Genomic DNA, 18094 nt, shown 5'->3' on the forward strand with positions numbered 1-18094 from the left:
TTTTCTATTAATATAATTTTGATATTTTATAAATCCATTCGCGTATAGCATACAAATACTTTTTATTATTTTTAAAATATAAAGAATATTAAGTTTTATTCATTTGATTTAAGATTAACTTTTTAGATAATTTATATTAATTTAAATTATATTTAATGTTCAAAAAGACGAAATACATATTATTAATCTTCTAGTCTTTAGAGTCGTTTTTTTAAAATAAAATCATGCATGAGAAAATTTTATCTTTTATTTTTTACATAAATGTAGTATCATGTTTCGCGGTTATCATAATAACGCAGATTACTACTCTGTATAGTACAAAATTTGACCAAAGTCGCTTCAACACAAAACATGTATCAATGTTGCTTTGTATTCATTAGAAGATTGTTTAATGATTATTGTACTCCTTGATGAAAAGTCAAGTAATATAGATATTAACTCTAAGACACAAAATAAAAAGAATAACATATTAAAAATTATTCTATGTAATCTATCCTACAGACAAAACTATTAAATCAGCTACATCTGGATCTTGACAAAGAACAGATAGCTGCATTGTAACTTGTGTTCCGTTCAATGCTAATCTTGCGCGTGCTAATACTTCTTTTCCGCCTCGGAAGACGCCGCTTAAAAGCAAATTGTGTGCAGCCGCTCCGCTTTGTACCTTATTACTGCGTTCCACAGCCTCCAAACCCAAAAATCCTGTAAGACTTTGAATCGCCCCTTCCAAAGAAGTTACCGAAGCTCCCAAGGCGAATGTTTCCTCTAACTTGACAAATCCTTTCGCAGCATATGTATCCCAAGCAGTATTAAAATCAAAGCCTCTATTACCAACGCCGCGTACTTGATCGGCTAGAGTCACCTCTAAATCCTCCAACTAAAATGTAAAGAATAACAATTTCGATAATATGATAAAGATTGTTATCAATAAAATATTCAAGCAAATATGTTGCTCTCTCGAAAGAACTTTTTCTAAAAATAATTTTCTAATATCAATCTCTCAATCACAAAGATATTCATTGCCAGTCAGTCATTCACAAATATGATAAGAAATACACATACGAATATAAAAATTCTCATTAATATTATAAAAACTAATTTAATTTTTCTTACCATGTACTCATCATGGTATCCTTGATCTGCATCTGGTATTCCTGTCGTTGGGTCGCAATCTCTCGCCATAAATCGAAGAGTCGTAGGAATAGTAGCTACGCTCGCATGTACATCTTCCGGATATTTTAATACCGTATAAGTAGTTCCTGGCTCGTTATAAGGTAATCGTGAACATGGTACCACACATACAACAGAATAGCTGGAAATATATGGCTCGTTACATTTGCCGCAAAAATATGTAAAAAATATATATATATATAAGATAAAATCACATTGATAATCACCCTTCAGAAGGTTCAACGGCTACTACTACATCCTCGAGGAGCTGATCAGAAAGAGTGTTGATACAATCAAATTGCAGAATGAGATACTCGGGAAATGTATGTTTGATACATTTGACATTATATTCCGTTTCAGATTCGGTTAATTCAAATACCGACGAAGATTTAAGGAGTGACGTATCTCGAATAATTATAGCCAAATGTGGAATTTGTGATAACTTTTCCATAAAGCTTTCCTCTCTGGTCAAACGAGGTTGCTTGATAGTGGTATGCACTTCCACTTGAGCTGGTTCCTCTATCGTCTGAGCTGGAGGTATCTGTAATATATGATTCGACGATAGTCATTAGTAAATAATGAAAAATATATAGATTCTGTTTTAAATTAATCGGAAACCTTTTCCGTTAGAAAAAAAAAAAGAGAAAAGGCATGTGTCAAATGAATTGACAATCCTATAACACATCCTTTGTCTTCTTTACGATCGATATTTTAGGGAAAAAAATTAATTAGAGAGCAATGTCAAACCTGAGAAATGTCAAACAATTCTTCCATAGGTGTCTGCATATAATTTCGCAAGGCTCTTTCTAGACTCGGCACGGACAACGCGGGTGGTTGTACCAACGGCAGCATAGTTGGATCGTTTTGCTGCTGTAAGATGGTGCAGTAGTAAGCTGCACGATCGCGAACCTCATCGTCTGAATCCAACTGACAGCGCGATAGTAACACCAAGACGTTCGGGAGCAAAGGCGGGCAAGCGGCGGCGAAACGCGCTAAAGCAGTAACAGCTGCGGCTCGCACGCTAGCGCTTTCGAGGATAACGCGATTATAAATGAAACGGATATATCTCGAGGGTTGCTTCGACGTTGGACCTTCCTGACCGAGTAAATGCAAAATGCGAACTGCGAGAGAAATGTGTTCGCAATCCTCGATAAATTCGCAGAGATGCGCGAGCCCCGCTTCCTTGGCTTCCGCATTCCCTTCCATTACGGCTATAATAGTGTCAGCGATCGCCGCTTTATACTCAAGTCCGCCTTCGTCTCTCAACATGGCGGAAAGAAAATTCATCAAAACTGCATGCTTACGAGGAAACTTTTGACACAGAGCCCTGTAAAAAAAAGGCATATTATCGTTAAGAAAGACCACTTATTAAAGTAATTTGCAGCATTTCAAATTTACCTGATGGCTTGGACTACAACTACTTTAAATTCATCCGAAATTTCCGATACAAATGTAGCAATCTGCTTCATTAAACGATCCACCGAACTTTCCGCTCCAGTTTTTAGAAGAGTAGTGATCGCCAAAGTGGCAATCGATCTGTTCGAGTCTGTAATTAAATTTTCCAGATCCAAATTACACGCCGTGACTGCCGCTGGATGAGACATCGCAACCTTGTTCAGAGTTCTAACGGCGGCAAATCGAAGCGCCGGTTTCGGCGAGCCGCAAAACAATTGCAGGACGCTAATCGCAGGCCCGATCTCCCTGGCGCCGCTTCGACCGAGATTGACAAGAGCGTGCGCCGCCTCATACACCACCATCTCGGATTTGTGACGTAGACACGATTCGATGAAGCCTATCAATTCCTCGCCTTCGTCTACCTCGTCCAATAATTTATACGCCATTCTAATTAACATGCATGCCGCATAAGGGCTCTTTGGGCTTGTCTTCATAAGTTTAGCGACCAGTTTTATCACCGCGTGCTTATCCGTCTTACGCGCTTGGTACAGGACACCCAGAGCGTGATATTGAACCATCACGTTACTAGAATTTAATGCCTCTTGCGCCTCGTTTGCCCATCTCCTCGCAACGTCGCCCGACACGCTCGTCAAGTGCAGAGAGGAGACGAGAGCGGCACTGGATACAGCCGGCGAACGATCGACTATGGCTTGCTTCATGTATCGTTCGATGGCCGCCAACATGCTACCATCGGTAATGGTGCAAAGCGCCCGGATGGCAGCGGCCCTGTACAAATCCTCCTTTCCCGTCATATCTTTCGTAAGACTGGAAGTAACTATAATTACATCCTCGGCTAAAGAACTCAATTCCTTGATACCCAGATAAACTAATCGTCTCAATATGACATCGCGCGATTGAAATAGTTTAGTCATAGCGAAGAAGGCTTCCGTGGCTTCCATCGTGCCCAATTGTTCACCTTGATTGAGCAGATACAAGATCTTGGTAAGAATATGGGCGCATTTTCTTGGGTTTACAGGTGTATTGTTAAATGTACGCGCTTCTTGAAGAACCGTAGTCTTTTCCAAGTTTTGAAAAGGATTTCCACCACCTGTTTCAACAAGAAAGACAAGTGTATGACATAATTTAATATTATACGTAATTAAATATAATTCGATATTAAACATCTTCAACAATAGGTGAAGATGTACATTTTCTTGAAAAAAAAATCATGTACAATAATAAAACTCTTTATAGGCTTCAAAGCTAAATTTCTCATTGACATTTACATAAATGTGTTTACTAGCTGGCTGTCAGAGAAAGAGAGAGAGAGAGAGAGAGAGAGAGAGAGAGAGAGAGAGAGAGAGAGAGAGAGAGAGATTAACCTATAATAATAATAATAATCTACGTGCAATTTTTAACTTGCGCACAATTAATGCAAACAATGCGATTAACAATAATTACCATCTTCTTCCTCCTTTTTATCCCGTTTAAACGCAATCATTTTGACGCGAATAAAATTTCGAAAAACAGAAAGATGCCACGACACGTCACCTCGACTCGACGTGTCTGTAGCCTCTAGCCTCTACTGATTTCTACCACCACAATGGCCGCATTCAGCGGACTCACAATTGGGTAATTTGCATTACTAGATTTCCCGATGTAATTCGATTGCTCGACGCTGATTGGCCAAAGTTACGCGATTGGCTGTAGATAGAAAATTTCTAGAGCCTTTATCCTTCTAGCCAATGGCCGCATTCAGCGGAAGGTAGGGGTGAGCCAACATGATTGGTTTCCACTTTCAGATCCAACCAATCGGCGTCGAAGCACATCGGAAAATCTAGTAACGTTACCCACCTGAATGCGGCCAATCTCTCGCGTCACGAGATAACACGACTCACCTGTCCCTCGTGGTCGAAACTCTCGTGAATATCGCGTTCCGCGATTGTTAGTAGTCACCGTAGAAAATCCAATATGGTGTCTTTCGTCGAGCGGTTTACGTCGGATGTCCGTATTTTGAGATAAAATCATTATCCGGCGACCGCGTAAATGACAGTAATTATGAAAATTCGATTGAAAGAATCTCGTTGCACGTGAAAATTCTCATGCCACTGTGTCTCGTCACGCGCACGATTGACAGTCGTGAAGGGATCGGTGCCTCGAAGACAGTGGCCGAGAACTTCCTCCGTCTTCCTTGGCGTGCGGAATATTTTGAAAAGTAAAAGGAAAATTCAAAAATGGAAACTGACAAGGTGGAGGGTAACGCGGAAGTAAGTGATTCGGAAGCGGCGGCGTTAAAAATCAAAGAAAAGAAACGGAATTCGATTGCAGACATCGCGACTCTAGATATAAAGTCGCGTCTTAGTTTGAACAAAACAGAAGAGGCTTGCAACGAGCCTCACGTTAACGGGGTAGCTCAAGTGAACGGTGTCTGCGATTCTCCGCAAAGAACTGCCGATGTCGCCGATCTTTCCCCGCAATCCGAAACAATGGAAGCTAGTCATTTAAACCAACATGGTACGTGCGGTGCTTTCTCGCCAACTGTCCGTAATCGAGAGACATATGCGATAGATAAACTTGTACGCGCGACGGGAGAAGAAAAACACTCTCTATGCGAATAAAATACACGCGAATGTTTTCCCGCGTTCGTTTATTATCGCATATTGTCTGTCGCTATAAAAAATTTTACGGAGTACTTGGGCTTTATATTGTCTTATTGATATCCTGCTAAATGTGTCAACTTGCTTCCGAAATGCTAAAACAAACTAGTCCGTCGAACAAAGTTATCTTTTATTATCTTTCATTATCTTTATGTATAATACGTATGTCAAGTTTGAGATGTATCTTTTGTGAAAAATTAGATAATTAATCGTCACAATAATTGTTTACTCCTTGTACCTGTCTTTGTACGATATATCGTATCTGTAGAATACTGAGGATGAACTAAAACTTGTAAAAACTTTCTTCGTCGTGTTACAGAACAAGCAGAAACATTATCCATGGAAAGTAAAGACAACGATATCCAATATGTTAGCTATATGAGCGAACTACAAATGCCTGATATTATGAAATTAATACAGAAGGACCTAAGTGAACCATATTCTATTTACACATATAGATATTTTATTCATAACTGGCCGAAATTGTGCTTCCTGGTATGTGCGCACTAGAAGATCTTTAGCCTATTGTTGTATTCGAGCAATGCTTGATATATATAATATTATACGAGTGCTACAATGTTAGTAATGACTTTACAAGTTTTATCTGTATAATTTGCGCCGGAGCTTTCGAAATACGGCTTAATAATGGCTTCGGATAATGTGAAAGAACAAAAAAGAACTTAGCCAGCTTTGGTTCGATTCTTTTGACTTTCAGGTGTAGAATTTACAGAAAACTCTTGCTTTTTGTTCGTCAAGGCGATGCATGGTGACGAGTGTGTCGGTGCCATCGTCTGCAAACTGGACATCCATAGGAAGGTGATAAAGCGCGGCTATATTGCGATGCTAGCTGTCGATGTGAAGTTTCGAAAACGGAAGATCGGATCGAATCTCGTCAGGCGAGCCATTCAGGCGATGGTAAAGGATGACGCGGACGAGGTAGTTTTGGAGACGGAAATCACTAACAGGCCAGCGCTACGTTTATACGAGAATCTTGGATTTGTGCGTGATAAACGATTATTTCGATATTATTTGAACGGCGTGGATGCATTGCGACTAAAATTATGGCTCAGGTGAAATTCATCCACATGCTTGTGTCAATAGGTATTTAAATAATTACAATGTTGAAGAGGTATAACATCTATGCTCTATTATATCAGGCAAATGTGCGACATTAATGTCAAAGAGATTATATTGTCTCTACACGCACAAATATATTTTCAGTTGTGATATTGCGCTGTTTATTGTTTCAATATTTTCAAAAATTTCATTTTTGTGATTTTTTTAGTTATTAATTATAAAATTTAAATGTTGCGTGTACAGATAGTTTTGTGTTGAGATAAAAGATAATTCCTATTATATATTTTGGACTATGAATTTATTTTTCATAAAAGATAAATCCACTCTAATAATCTTTAACAGCCTACCGACTATATGTCTATGCGAAACAGAATATATAATTTGTTAATAGTGCCTAACTGTTGTCCGATTGTTAGTTACTTTGTTATAAATTTGCTGCAATTTCTTTGATATTAATGTCAGTGATCGAGATAAATTTTAATTGCAGCTTGAAGATGTAAAAGCAAAGAGTGATAGCAAGAAAGAAAGAGAAAGGAGTGAACTAAAATGTACTGAAAATAATCAATGTATTTTGCTGCGACTCACATTGATCAAATGTACATCTTGGAGCATGTTTTATAATTAATTTGAAAGAAATTTATATCGTTATAATTTAGTAGCATGAAAATTTTATACAAGATTATAAATATAGATATGTTTTATTATTAGGTAAACATAACAACATGATGAACAAGATTAAATTGAAAAAAAAATTTAGCATGAATATTGATAAAAGTAAAGTTTTTTGTACCACTAATTTTGCTATTTTTTAATCTAATATAATCAATGATAGAAACAGATTCCAATATTTACAAATATAAATTGTACAAAGTGCATAATAAAAAGAAAATAAACTGAAAGAGATAATTTATGAGATACTTTTAAAATAATAAGAAATAATTAACAGGATCACACGAGGGATATTCATACATGTATATATATCTTTTTCTTTATTATCTTTCATTATTGAATTCAGTTTCTTAATTTATTTTAGTGTAATAAAAGTAAAATTGCATTAATAATGCTATATTAAAACTATTATGTCACCCATTATAGACAACTGTCATATAACGTTGCGTCAAGTGTACGTTTTCATCAGTGTGAATAGCAGTTTAATAGAAATAAAGATAAAAAAAAGACACAAACTCTGCGAATGAACAACAACAAAACTTTAGATAAAATATTTCCGTTTAAAATTATAATATATACACTAATATATGCATATATATATATATATATATATATATATATATATATATATATATGTATATGTATATATATATATGTGTGTGTGTGTGTATGTATATATATATACACATATACATACACACATGTATATAGTGTGTATATTATTAAATGAATGATGAAAAGGAAAAAGAAATTATTGTTCCACAAAATTTAAATATGAGAAACAACGCTTCGAGCGGTTTACGCGGATGAGAGTGGTATGCATTACTGTCAACCCATTATATCTATCTTTGTATAAAATAAATGCGAAGCACAGATCATAATGTAACTATTAAAAATGTAAAAAATGTTAATAAAAATACATAAATGTTTTTACACATGTCCCGTTTATGTGTCACGTTTACTTGAAAGTAAGATATATGTATTTCCAAATAATTTGTACATTCTAATTATGTATGCTTTTGTAGTACTGGTGTAGATACATACCATCATAGTTTGCTAAACTATTTTTTCTAAGTATTAATTATTTAAAATATGTTATATCAATCGGTATATATTTAAAACGAGAGGGAAATTATCATTTTTTTTTAATCAAGTAAAAAATTGAAAGTATTAAAATTAATTAAAAATTTATTACTCATATTTTCTCAAAATGCAAACATAAAAGTATATAAAATAATAGCAGAGGATAATAAGAGCAGGAAAATAATAGCAGAGGATAAATTAGAAATTTTATTTATTTCACAGAATTATACTTATTTAATTAGATTATATTTATTTTATTTTGCAAAAAAATAAAAACTATAGACGTGGAGAGAAATGTTTTCATTATGAATCTTATAAGAAAAGAATTAACCAATCAGAGTATCCGGCCAACAAATTGTTTTATTCTGATGGGTTAATTTCAACCGCAACTGGTAGTGTGATTATGCATTGAGATTGAAAATTAAAGATTGAAATTTGTTTTGACTAATCTTTTCGTTTTAAGAAGAAAAAAAAGTTGAATTTCATTCTTTTAATTGGACAAATTTCAATCTTCAATCTGACCGCATTCAGCGGATATAATCGCTAAGTAGCAATCGAATATGATTGGTCTTTACTTTCAGGTCCGACCAATCAGCGTCGAGTTACATCAGAAAATCTAGTAATGTTTCCCAACTGTTGAGTCCGCTGAATGTGGCCAATGATATTCTGTCGCTCTGTGTCGTTGCTGGAAAGCTCCCATTTTCGATTGCTACTTAACGGTTGAGTCCCTTAAATGCAATCATTGGCTTCCGCATCGCTTCTTGTCCGCGCGCAACTCGAAGATGATCGGAGCGTTCCGTTTAACGACGTTACGATTGGCCCTAGCCGATTGACCAATCAGAGACTTCTATTTTCAATTAGCCAATTGGCGACGTGGTCAATCGGCCACCGAAAAATGATTAATGCTCCCTCTATGTATTATATATATATCTATGATCGGTCAGCGTCATTCATCGGAATTCGCCAAAGTCGCTCGAAATCAACCGGAGTTGTACGTTGTAAGGTGAGTAAGGAGCTTTTGTAATCCAATTTGCATCGTCGATAATAAAAGCGATCCCTTTATAAAATGTATGAAATAACATTGTGTGATTTTTCAAATTTTCGTAGAATTCTATAGGTTTTTGTTTTAGATCGAATATACATTTGCAAACTAAAGTAAATTTTACGACGCACGAGCGTCCCTTTCTAAACACCGGACGGCGGATGGTTGCCGCCAAGAAAGTGAAATGTTTCGATAAATATATTGTGAATGATGTGTGTATTTTTATACAATTGTTTTCTTTGTCTCTTTTTATACAATTATTTGCTTTCGATTTTCTGTAATTGTGTAACTTTACGAACGGAATTCAATGGTTTAGCATTTTCGCGGTTAATAGCATGGCATCAAAACGACGGCCATTACGCGAACGCTTTTTCGACAAAATCGTTATTTGTCCGAGAATGCAATGGTGATAAAATAATATTAAAATATGTTTTTATCATTATATCCTTCGATAAATAATAAAATATTTTTGTAGATCGTGTTTATTAGTCACAGAAAACAAGCGCGATACATATAACATATATTTATTGAAACTTATCACTTATTATTTTAAAATAAGTGAAAAAGGCAATTATATATACATACATGTGGCATTAATCTCTTTAGACGCATAATTTTCATATGCAATTGATTATTTTTTTAGTAGCAACAGTCATATTTATTATAGATTTATTATAGATTTTTATTTATATGAAAATATTTTGCATATATTTATAATGTAATCTTTATAATATATATATATTTTACAAGCTGAAAAAAATATTTAAAAAGATTGAATGGACTTGGTCAACTAATAGTAATCTATTCTTTTTCATCTTAATTGCTCCTTTTATTAAAGAGAGCAAAATGTTGATTTCTTAATTCATATATAAAATGATGCATTTCCAATTTACACTATTATGTATCTAATTTTTGAAAATTTTAATTTCAGTAATCTTACTGTATTGAATTCAGGACGATATAATGGCGGATAATGATGACCTCTTGGATTATGAGGATGAAGAACAAACCGAACAAGTTGTTGATGGAAGTGGAGATGTTCCTGCAAAGAACAAAGAAGTAAAGGGCACATATGTCTCTATCCACAGCAGTGGATTTAGAGATTTTCTTCTTAAGCCAGAGATTTTACGTGCTATTGTCGATTGTGGTTTTGAACATCCATCTGAAGGTAATTAGTGTATTATTTATTTCCACTTTATTTTAGTTCACTCAGAAATACAATGATGAATATTTTGTAACACAAGATAGGGACAACTGAAGTTTCGTGATCGATACTGTTTCTGATACTCTCTTACTAATATTTATAGCCATATCTTCTTCTCGATACATGTGAGTGAAATATAAATGTTTATTGTTTACAGTGCAACATGAATGTATTCCTCAAGCAGTGCTTGGTATGGATATACTGTGTCAAGCAAAATCTGGTATGGGGAAGACTGCTGTGTTTGTATTAGCTACTCTTCAACAGCTGGAATTAACAGAAAATCAAGTCTATGTCTTAGTGATGTGTCATACCCGAGAACTAGCTTTCCAAATCAGTAAAGAATATGAGAGGTTTAGCAAATACATGCCACATGTGAAAGTAAGTTTTATTAAGTTTTAATTGTATATAAACTATATCATATATCGTATATAAACTGTATAAGCTATATCAAATCAGTAGAATAATAAATGTTGCGCAACTTTTCAATTTTTATTCTTTTTTTTATTTTGTCAAATTCTAAATAAATACAAACTAAACTTTCTTTGATAAATATTTATTAATATTGTTATTAGTCACATGATATCATTATCATTTAATATTTTATATTTCATCGTTTATAAAAAAATGTGAAAGTATATCACTGTCTGATTTTTATAATTTGAATTTTTTTTTAAATAGGTTGGTGTATTTTTCGGTGGCTTACCTATTCAGAAAGATGAAGAAGTCTTAAAAACTGTATGTCCTCATATTGTTGTTGGAACCCCTGGTCGTATCCTCGCTCTTGTGCGGACTAAGAAATTGAATTTGAAGCATCTGAAACACTTTATACTCGACGAATGTGACAAAATGCTCGAGTTACTAGGTGTGTTATAAATAATTTAAAACTTATTCAAAATTACATTTTTTATCATTGGATAGAATCTTTACATGATGTACAAGATAATCTTAGTCTATACTATGATGACTACGCTTTACCACTACCCAATTACTGAGCATTTCTTTAAAATTTATTTTTTTACCATGTTATTTTGAATAAAATGCAAATAATTCCTACTGCTATTACAGATATGCGCAGAGATGTACAGGAAATATTTAGAAGCACGCCACATAGCAAACAAGTCATGATGTTCAGCGCCACATTGTCCAAGGAAATACGTCCTGTCTGCAAAAAGTTCATGCAAGATGTAATTACACAATCTTCCTCTTCACTTCGATCTACAATTACTTCTACTTCGTTGGTCCCGTATTTGTATCCAGGACAAAGCTCAGCCTACATTAGAAATATCATTGTCGGCGCATGCGCGGGTTAGACGCGACTTATACGCCACGTCAAAGAAACCGAAGTACAGAGTTTCGAAATGAATCCCTTTCGGTATCTTTCGTAAACGGCGCACAATCATATGCTCGACACTCGTGCCAAACATGATATCTCCTTCCAAGTCTAAACTTTTGGATGTATGTGTGTCACATGTATACACATCACCCATACGCACATACATACACACACACACATATATATATACATATATATATATTTATATTTATATATATATCTATACATATATGTGGAAGGCGTTTTTTAACTGATTCTTTGACTGCTTAAAATGGCATAAACAAAAGATCCAATTTAGAGTCTTGATCGATGATAAAGGTCTTTAATTTGCTAGTTGCTACGCATTCAAAGAGCAATACAGTATATAAAGATACAAATGTCTTTTAGGGAATAATGGGAAAAAAGATGAGGGATATAAAATATTCTATCTGCATTTTTATTGATAATGATCATTGTGACTATTAATAGAATAAAATTAGGATCTATATAATTGCAAATCTGTGGGTGGGGGGAAAGGATCAAGAAGATTTCAAGACAACCTCAAGACAGAAGAGTTCAAGAAAGAAGATACAAGAGGATACCTGGGGGAATAAATTAGGATTATAGTTGGAGGGAAAAAAGTCTAAATTGAAAGCGTAGCATATATAATTAACGTATTTGCATGTTCCTCGAACATTATATTAAGATTTTCTTACTTTGTATGCAAAGATTTCTATTGCTCTATACAGTTTTTTAGTAGAAGTGAGGATGTATGAAAAGATGAAAAGTATAAATCGAGCATACTATTCTTGTATAGAAAGGGATAAAGTCACGTGAAAACTACATGCAAATCTTCGTACCGTGATTCTTTATATTTTGCACGAGTGATATAAAATTGCGATTCTTCGCGGATACCAAAAGTGTTAAAATTTAAGTGAAAAACCGAGAATATACCAAATAATACGAATTGAGTCTGGGCATCTGAATGTGCCAGAAATTTGGGAGAAGAGATTCGGCATTGGCTAGTGGATTGAACGTTCTCTCACGTGCGAGTGCGCCGTCTTAAGTTCAATTGGGCTGAACTGCCGAATTTTCATTGTTGACACTACCCAGAGATGGAAATCGTCGGACCGTATGTAATCTGTATGATTAATCCCGATCGACGAGATTATTCCGCATATACTCTGCAAATGAAATACGAAAGTCTATACTGAAAGATTTTCGCTATTAAAGGATACGTACACATGTGTATATATATATATATATATATATATATATATATATATATATATATATATGTATATGTATATGTGATTAAAACAAATCTAATCGCGTCTAGTCTTCTTTAAAGAAAGAAAAAATATTCAAATAGTACAATTAAGAAACTGATTTTGGCTTCTTTTCCTTTTTGTGTGGTTTATAAATCTCTTAAAAATATATATATATATATTTTTTTTTTACAAACTTGTGTGAAAAATGATATAGCCATTTATAAAGGGATAGTATACTTTTTATTTTTTTGTTGATTTTTAGTTAATATGTGTGTATATTGTCCCTTCTCACAGTCTTTCTCATATTTAATTACACAAACTTCAGACTGCAAAATAATAATATTTTAAAGAACTACAAACTCTCACAGTCTGAGAATTACATAGGCACTATAATTGATTTAATAGAATTTTGTTAATCTTACAAAAAAATGTTCTTTGTGCAGCCCATGGAAGTCTATGTCGATGACGAAGCGAAACTCACTTTAAACGGTCTGCAGCAACATTATGTCAAATTGAAAGAAAATGAGAAGAATAAGAAATTGTTTGAACTACTTGATGTTCTCGAATTTAATCAGGTTTGTTTTGCAAACTAAGATAATCTAACAATATGTTTTCTTTCATCAGAAAGAATCCTTACATGATGATGCAAGAATTTTCTTATTCTTTCATGATGACTGTTTTATCATTACCCACCAAATCTGATCAAGATTCTTCCAAATATCTACATTAAAATTGTTTTAAATTAGTTGCTTTTATTATGATATATATAACACGATGCATTTTATGTATTAATAATTGAATTCTGTATATAGGTTGTCATATTTGTTAAGTCTGTCCAAAGATGCATGGCTTTAGCACAACTTCTGACAGAACAAAATTTTCCTGCAATTGGAATTCATCGAGGCATGACACAAGAAGAGCGATTGTCTAGATATCAACAATTTAAGGATTTTCAAAAGGTAAATAATTTATCCATCAAATTCCAGAAAGCTTGATTTAGGATAGCTAGTGTAATTAGCTAGGATAGCTAATGTAAATTAAACAAGTCTTTTATATAAAATAAGGAATAACATTATTTTCAGCGTATTTTGGTAGCAACAAACTTGTTTGGACGAGGTATGGATATAGAACGTGTGAATATTGTATTCAATTATGACATGCCAGAAGATTCCGATACATATTTACATAGAGTGGCGCGTGCTGGTCGTTTTGGCACAAAGGTAATAATATTAATGTTAACTCTAATTCTTTTAATATTTGAAAAAGTATATACAGAATGTCTCATAAAAATTGTGTCGACATTCGTGAAGGAATAGAACGCGTAAACTAAAAACTTTTTTACTATTTTGCAATTCTTCTCTTCTTATAAAAATTATTGAAATATTAATTAATAAAAAGAATTGATTAATAAGCGTGCATTCCGGCTAGATCATTGGATGTAAAGCTCTAAGCGTCGAGCGACGAAAAGATGAAAGTCGGTTACACAAGACCAAACTTTATTACTGTATAACATTCGATGTTGATACATCTAGAACATATATCTCAAACTACAAACTAATCGTGCGAAACGCGCGCTCATTCTTCAATCCTTATTAATTATCATTTCAATAATTATTGCAGAATGATAAAGGACTTTCTGTTCAGTTTATCGTTCTATTCATTTTACTTGCTCATGTTGAGTGTTGGGATCTTTGAGACATCCTGATATGTATGTATGTATAACTGTGTGTACACACACACACACAACAAATAACATATATATGTAACTGAAAAAAAGAACATAGAGCATATAATGATTGTCTATAATGGAAAGCAGAGAAAGTAGGGAAGACCCGAGAGTAGCGAGACAGTTCATCTACAGACAAATGCTGATTAGCTAAGTTTAACACTATATAAAACGAAAAAGAAGCTCAGATAAAAAAAAGGCTCGGAATTTTTCGATTTAGATTCTTATTTTATCTTATGCCTCGGGTTTTTTTTCCAGTTACATGTTTGTACATATATGTTTGCACTACACTGAGATAAAATTAAAATGAGAACAAAATATTTAATATTGACTCACATTTGTGGGAGTTAATTTAAACCACAAGGACGATTTTAAATCTCAGAGGAACTTTCATAGTGTATACTTTTTTCTTTATTTAATAGATAAAATGTATAGAAAAATATATTTATTAACTTGGAAACATTTTCTTTAGGGTCTTGCCATTACATTAGTGAGCGATGAAAGTGACGCAAAAATATTAAATGATGTTCAGGAAAGGTTTGATGTAAATATAACAGAATTACCAGACGAAATTGATCTTGCTTCATATAGTAAGTAATTGCTTTTTTTTTCTTTTTTTCCAACTATCAAATATCTAAGAATGTTGTGTTATATTAATCGTAATTTTTATTTTAGTTGAAGGACGATGAATTGCCCTATGACAATATATAAACTGCAATAAAATCTTTTAAAGCACATTATTTGAGTATATATTTATTATTGAATATAAGACATAAAAATATAGTACCTAAAACTGCATTTAAGTAAAATATTTTTTCGCTTGAAGCAGCTTTTTACTCCACTTATTTACTATATAAGAACACACACACAGCAATGATAAATATATAAAAGAACAACATAATATTCCACTTATTGCAAAAGATCATGTTTTGTACAATTATATCAATTATTTTTAATGATATTGGACGTGATCCGATCCACATAATTATACATACAACTACTTTGAAAGCCAACTCAATAAACCATTATTGATTTAAAAAAATGTACATTACGTGTATATCTTATTCCACAATTAGAAAATAAATATCTATAATAGATTAAAGAGAGTATACAATCCTTAAATTTCATAATCCTGTAAAAGTATAAAAATATCAAAAAAAGACTTTTAAACAAAAATAGATAATTTTTTTAAAAGTAAAGGAAAATGTTTTCTAACGATGTATAATAAACTATAATTTTAGAATTGTATTTTATCTAATTTTTTTTTTAATTCTTATAACTTATTGATTATTAATTGTTATTAATACTTTTATTGCCTATCATCTTAGTAAAAGTTGCAAAAAGAAATTTAGTATATAAATTAAGATCAATATAATTGCTGTGAGCATCATGTACCTTTATAATTTCATTACATAAATCCAGCTGTTGTATATACAAACCTAAGTTTGTATAAAATGAAAAAAAAAATTAAATTACAGAAGTTTTTGTAAAAAATATCAATGATAACGAAGTATTTATAATTATTAAATTGCAACAGAATGTAAATAACATATTTAATTTCATTTAGGTCTTGATTTATTTTGTGACTTATTCCCAATTTGTGTGCCACCTCCACGACTTAATGGTGCTGGACCTCTTCCTCCTCTACCAAAGGTACCTGTAAAATATAACGTGCAACAATCATTTAAAAATTTTCAGATTATAAAATTATTCATAATAATATAAAGTAATTTTCATTAAAAGCATATAATAGGTTTTTCTAATTTTAAAAATGTTCATTTTCAAATTGCATAAATAATTTTTAAAATTACAAGTATATTCAATACTTTTGTTAAGTTTAAAATTTGTCAAGAAATTTGTAGTTCAAAGAACATGCATTTAATAACGGAAACAAAAAGAAAGAATAAATGTGACTTTGTGAATAAGTTGATAAATTTACAAAATTACCTCTTCCACTGCCACGTCCTCTTTGACTCTGGCCTCGACCTTTCATTTCACCACGTCCCCTCGACTTCATTTGTATATCTTCCTTTACCATATCTATTACTTCATCAGGAATCCTCAGATATTTTATCGTGCTGCCTCTTATATAGCATTCGGGCATTCTCCAAAACTTGTCACCATCCTAAAATACAATTGTCAAATATTAATAGTGAATATACCTATAAGTAAAATTCTAAGACTTTGGAATCTCAGTGGAAATAAATCAACCAATTTCAAAATTATTATAACACATGACTTTCTTTAGTTTCATTTCATTGCTCAGCTTATATAAATTGCTACATTAAATATTAAAAGAGATGTATGTAAAATAATCGTACCCTTGAAGTACATATAACTTCTCTAAGATTTATGTTCATCCAGTTGTCACAACTAACTAAATGACCATTGTATGTTTCTCCATTCTTCAGCTCTACCAGCTACAACAAAAAAATTTGATTGTAATATATATGCTAAGATTTAAATAAATAATATACATAGTTTTTCTCAAGAGTGCATGAAAATCCAAAACATACCATGGGGTGATTTTGCGCCGTCTTCAATAAAGTCAAAGGTAACTGAAACAATTAAATCATAAATGTTAAGAAAACGAAAATATAACTCCTTTTAGTTTATATAAATAAAAATGATAAACATACCATTGTATTTATAAAAATAATTAAATGCACCCTTGTTTATAGATACACTTTAATAAAGGTTATGCGTCAATTTGAAAATAGCATTAAATTCTAAAAGCATAAAGCCAATCAGAACTCGCGCTGTTAATAAGCAGTGTTTAAGCAGTACATTAGAAAGGCAAAAAGTAGAAATTGTGGGGATCCTCCCGTTTGACCGCGTGCGATTGATCACAGCCAATAGCCGCATTCAGCGGAACTCAATTGCTAAGTAGCAACCGAACATGATTGGTTTCTACTGTCAGATCTGACCAATCAGCGTCGAATTACATCGGAAAATCTAGTAATGTTGCTCAACTTTTAAGTCTGCTGAATGTGACCAATTATATCGACTTGTGTCTAGGGTAACCACCAATTGACCAATCAGAAAGTCCTATTTTGAATTGGCCAATTGGCCACAAGGTTAATTGGGCGCCACCCGAAATTGTGACACCAGCGCGAGTTCTGATTGGCAGAAAAGCAGAAGCCAATCAGAACTCGCGTTGGTAGTTTCTACTTTTTGCCCTTCTAATGTATCGCTTACACCCTGCTTATTATCGACAAGAGTTCTGATTGGCTTTCTGTTTTTCTGCTTTACCTCCAAGGCGTGAATGCGTCCTTAGCTTTATATCTATATAATATTTATTTTCCTTGACATTAATCTCCAGACACTTCTGCACTTGAAATAATATGAATACATATTCAGGCGTTGAAGAAGATAAAAATGAAAGATTCAATGTAACGTATAAATAAAACGAACAGATTGGAAAAAGTGAATGTAAACAGATAAATGTTTCAGGCGTATATTCGAAAAATGGAGTAAAATCAGTTTTC

General features: G+C 33.0%; 4 protein-coding genes across 5 annotated transcripts; 2 read left to right on the plus strand and 2 right to left on the minus strand.

Annotated features, from left to right (window-relative positions):
• Positions 1–208: 208 nt before the first annotated feature.
• LOC105252345 (coatomer subunit gamma) lies at positions 209–4156 on the minus strand. Its single transcript, XM_011259675.3, has 6 exons — positions 4027–4156; positions 2569–3673; positions 1918–2497; positions 1398–1711; positions 1114–1312; positions 209–877 (listed from the first exon to the last, which is right to left on the minus strand). Exons 1-6 carry the CDS (start codon positions 4064–4066, stop codon positions 491–493), a joined length of 2625 nt encoding a protein of 874 aa, XP_011257977.1. The 5' UTR covers positions 4067–4156; the 3' UTR covers positions 209–490.
• Positions 4157–4799: 643 nt separating this feature from the next.
• On the plus strand, positions 4800–7175 carry LOC105252346 (N-alpha-acetyltransferase 30). Its single transcript, XM_011259676.3, has 3 exons — positions 4800–5079; positions 5542–5717; positions 5979–7175. Exons 1-3 carry the CDS (start codon positions 4800–4802, stop codon positions 6294–6296), a joined length of 774 nt encoding a protein of 257 aa, XP_011257978.1. The 3' UTR covers positions 6297–7175.
• A 1815-nt stretch (positions 7176–8990) lies between these two features.
• Positions 8991–15343, plus strand: LOC105252347 (ATP-dependent RNA helicase WM6). Of its 2 annotated transcripts, none has more exons than XM_011259677.2 (10): positions 8991–9054; positions 10025–10261; positions 10455–10675; positions 10976–11159; positions 11363–11481; positions 13324–13455; positions 13693–13839; positions 13963–14100; positions 15079–15196; positions 15282–15343. In XM_011259677.2, exons 2-10 carry the CDS (start codon positions 10057–10059, stop codon positions 15293–15295), a joined length of 1278 nt encoding a protein of 425 aa, XP_011257979.1. In that variant the 5' UTR covers positions 8991–9054; positions 10025–10056; the 3' UTR covers positions 15296–15343. The 2 variants fall into 2 exon arrangements, with proteins under 2 accessions (XP_011257979.1, XP_011257980.1); XM_011259678.2 differs by having other exon boundaries at positions 8998–9054; positions 10048–10261.
• Positions 15344–15931: 588 nt separating this feature from the next.
• Positions 15932–17378, minus strand: LOC105252348 (U6 snRNA-associated Sm-like protein LSm4). The gene is made up of 5 exons (XM_011259679.3): positions 17246–17378; positions 17123–17164; positions 16928–17026; positions 16554–16731; positions 15932–16263 (listed from the first exon to the last, which is right to left on the minus strand). Exons 1-5 carry the CDS (start codon positions 17246–17248, stop codon positions 16166–16168), a joined length of 420 nt encoding a protein of 139 aa, XP_011257981.1. The 5' UTR covers positions 17249–17378; the 3' UTR covers positions 15932–16165.
• Between the last annotated feature and the right edge of the window lie 716 nt (positions 17379–18094).

Source organism: Camponotus floridanus, unplaced genomic scaffold (assembly GCF_003227725.1).
Source record: "Camponotus floridanus strain SB8 unplaced genomic scaffold, Cflo_v7.5 scaffold31, whole genome shotgun sequence".
NCBI classification, from domain to species: Eukaryota; Metazoa; Arthropoda; class Insecta; order Hymenoptera; family Formicidae; genus Camponotus; species Camponotus floridanus.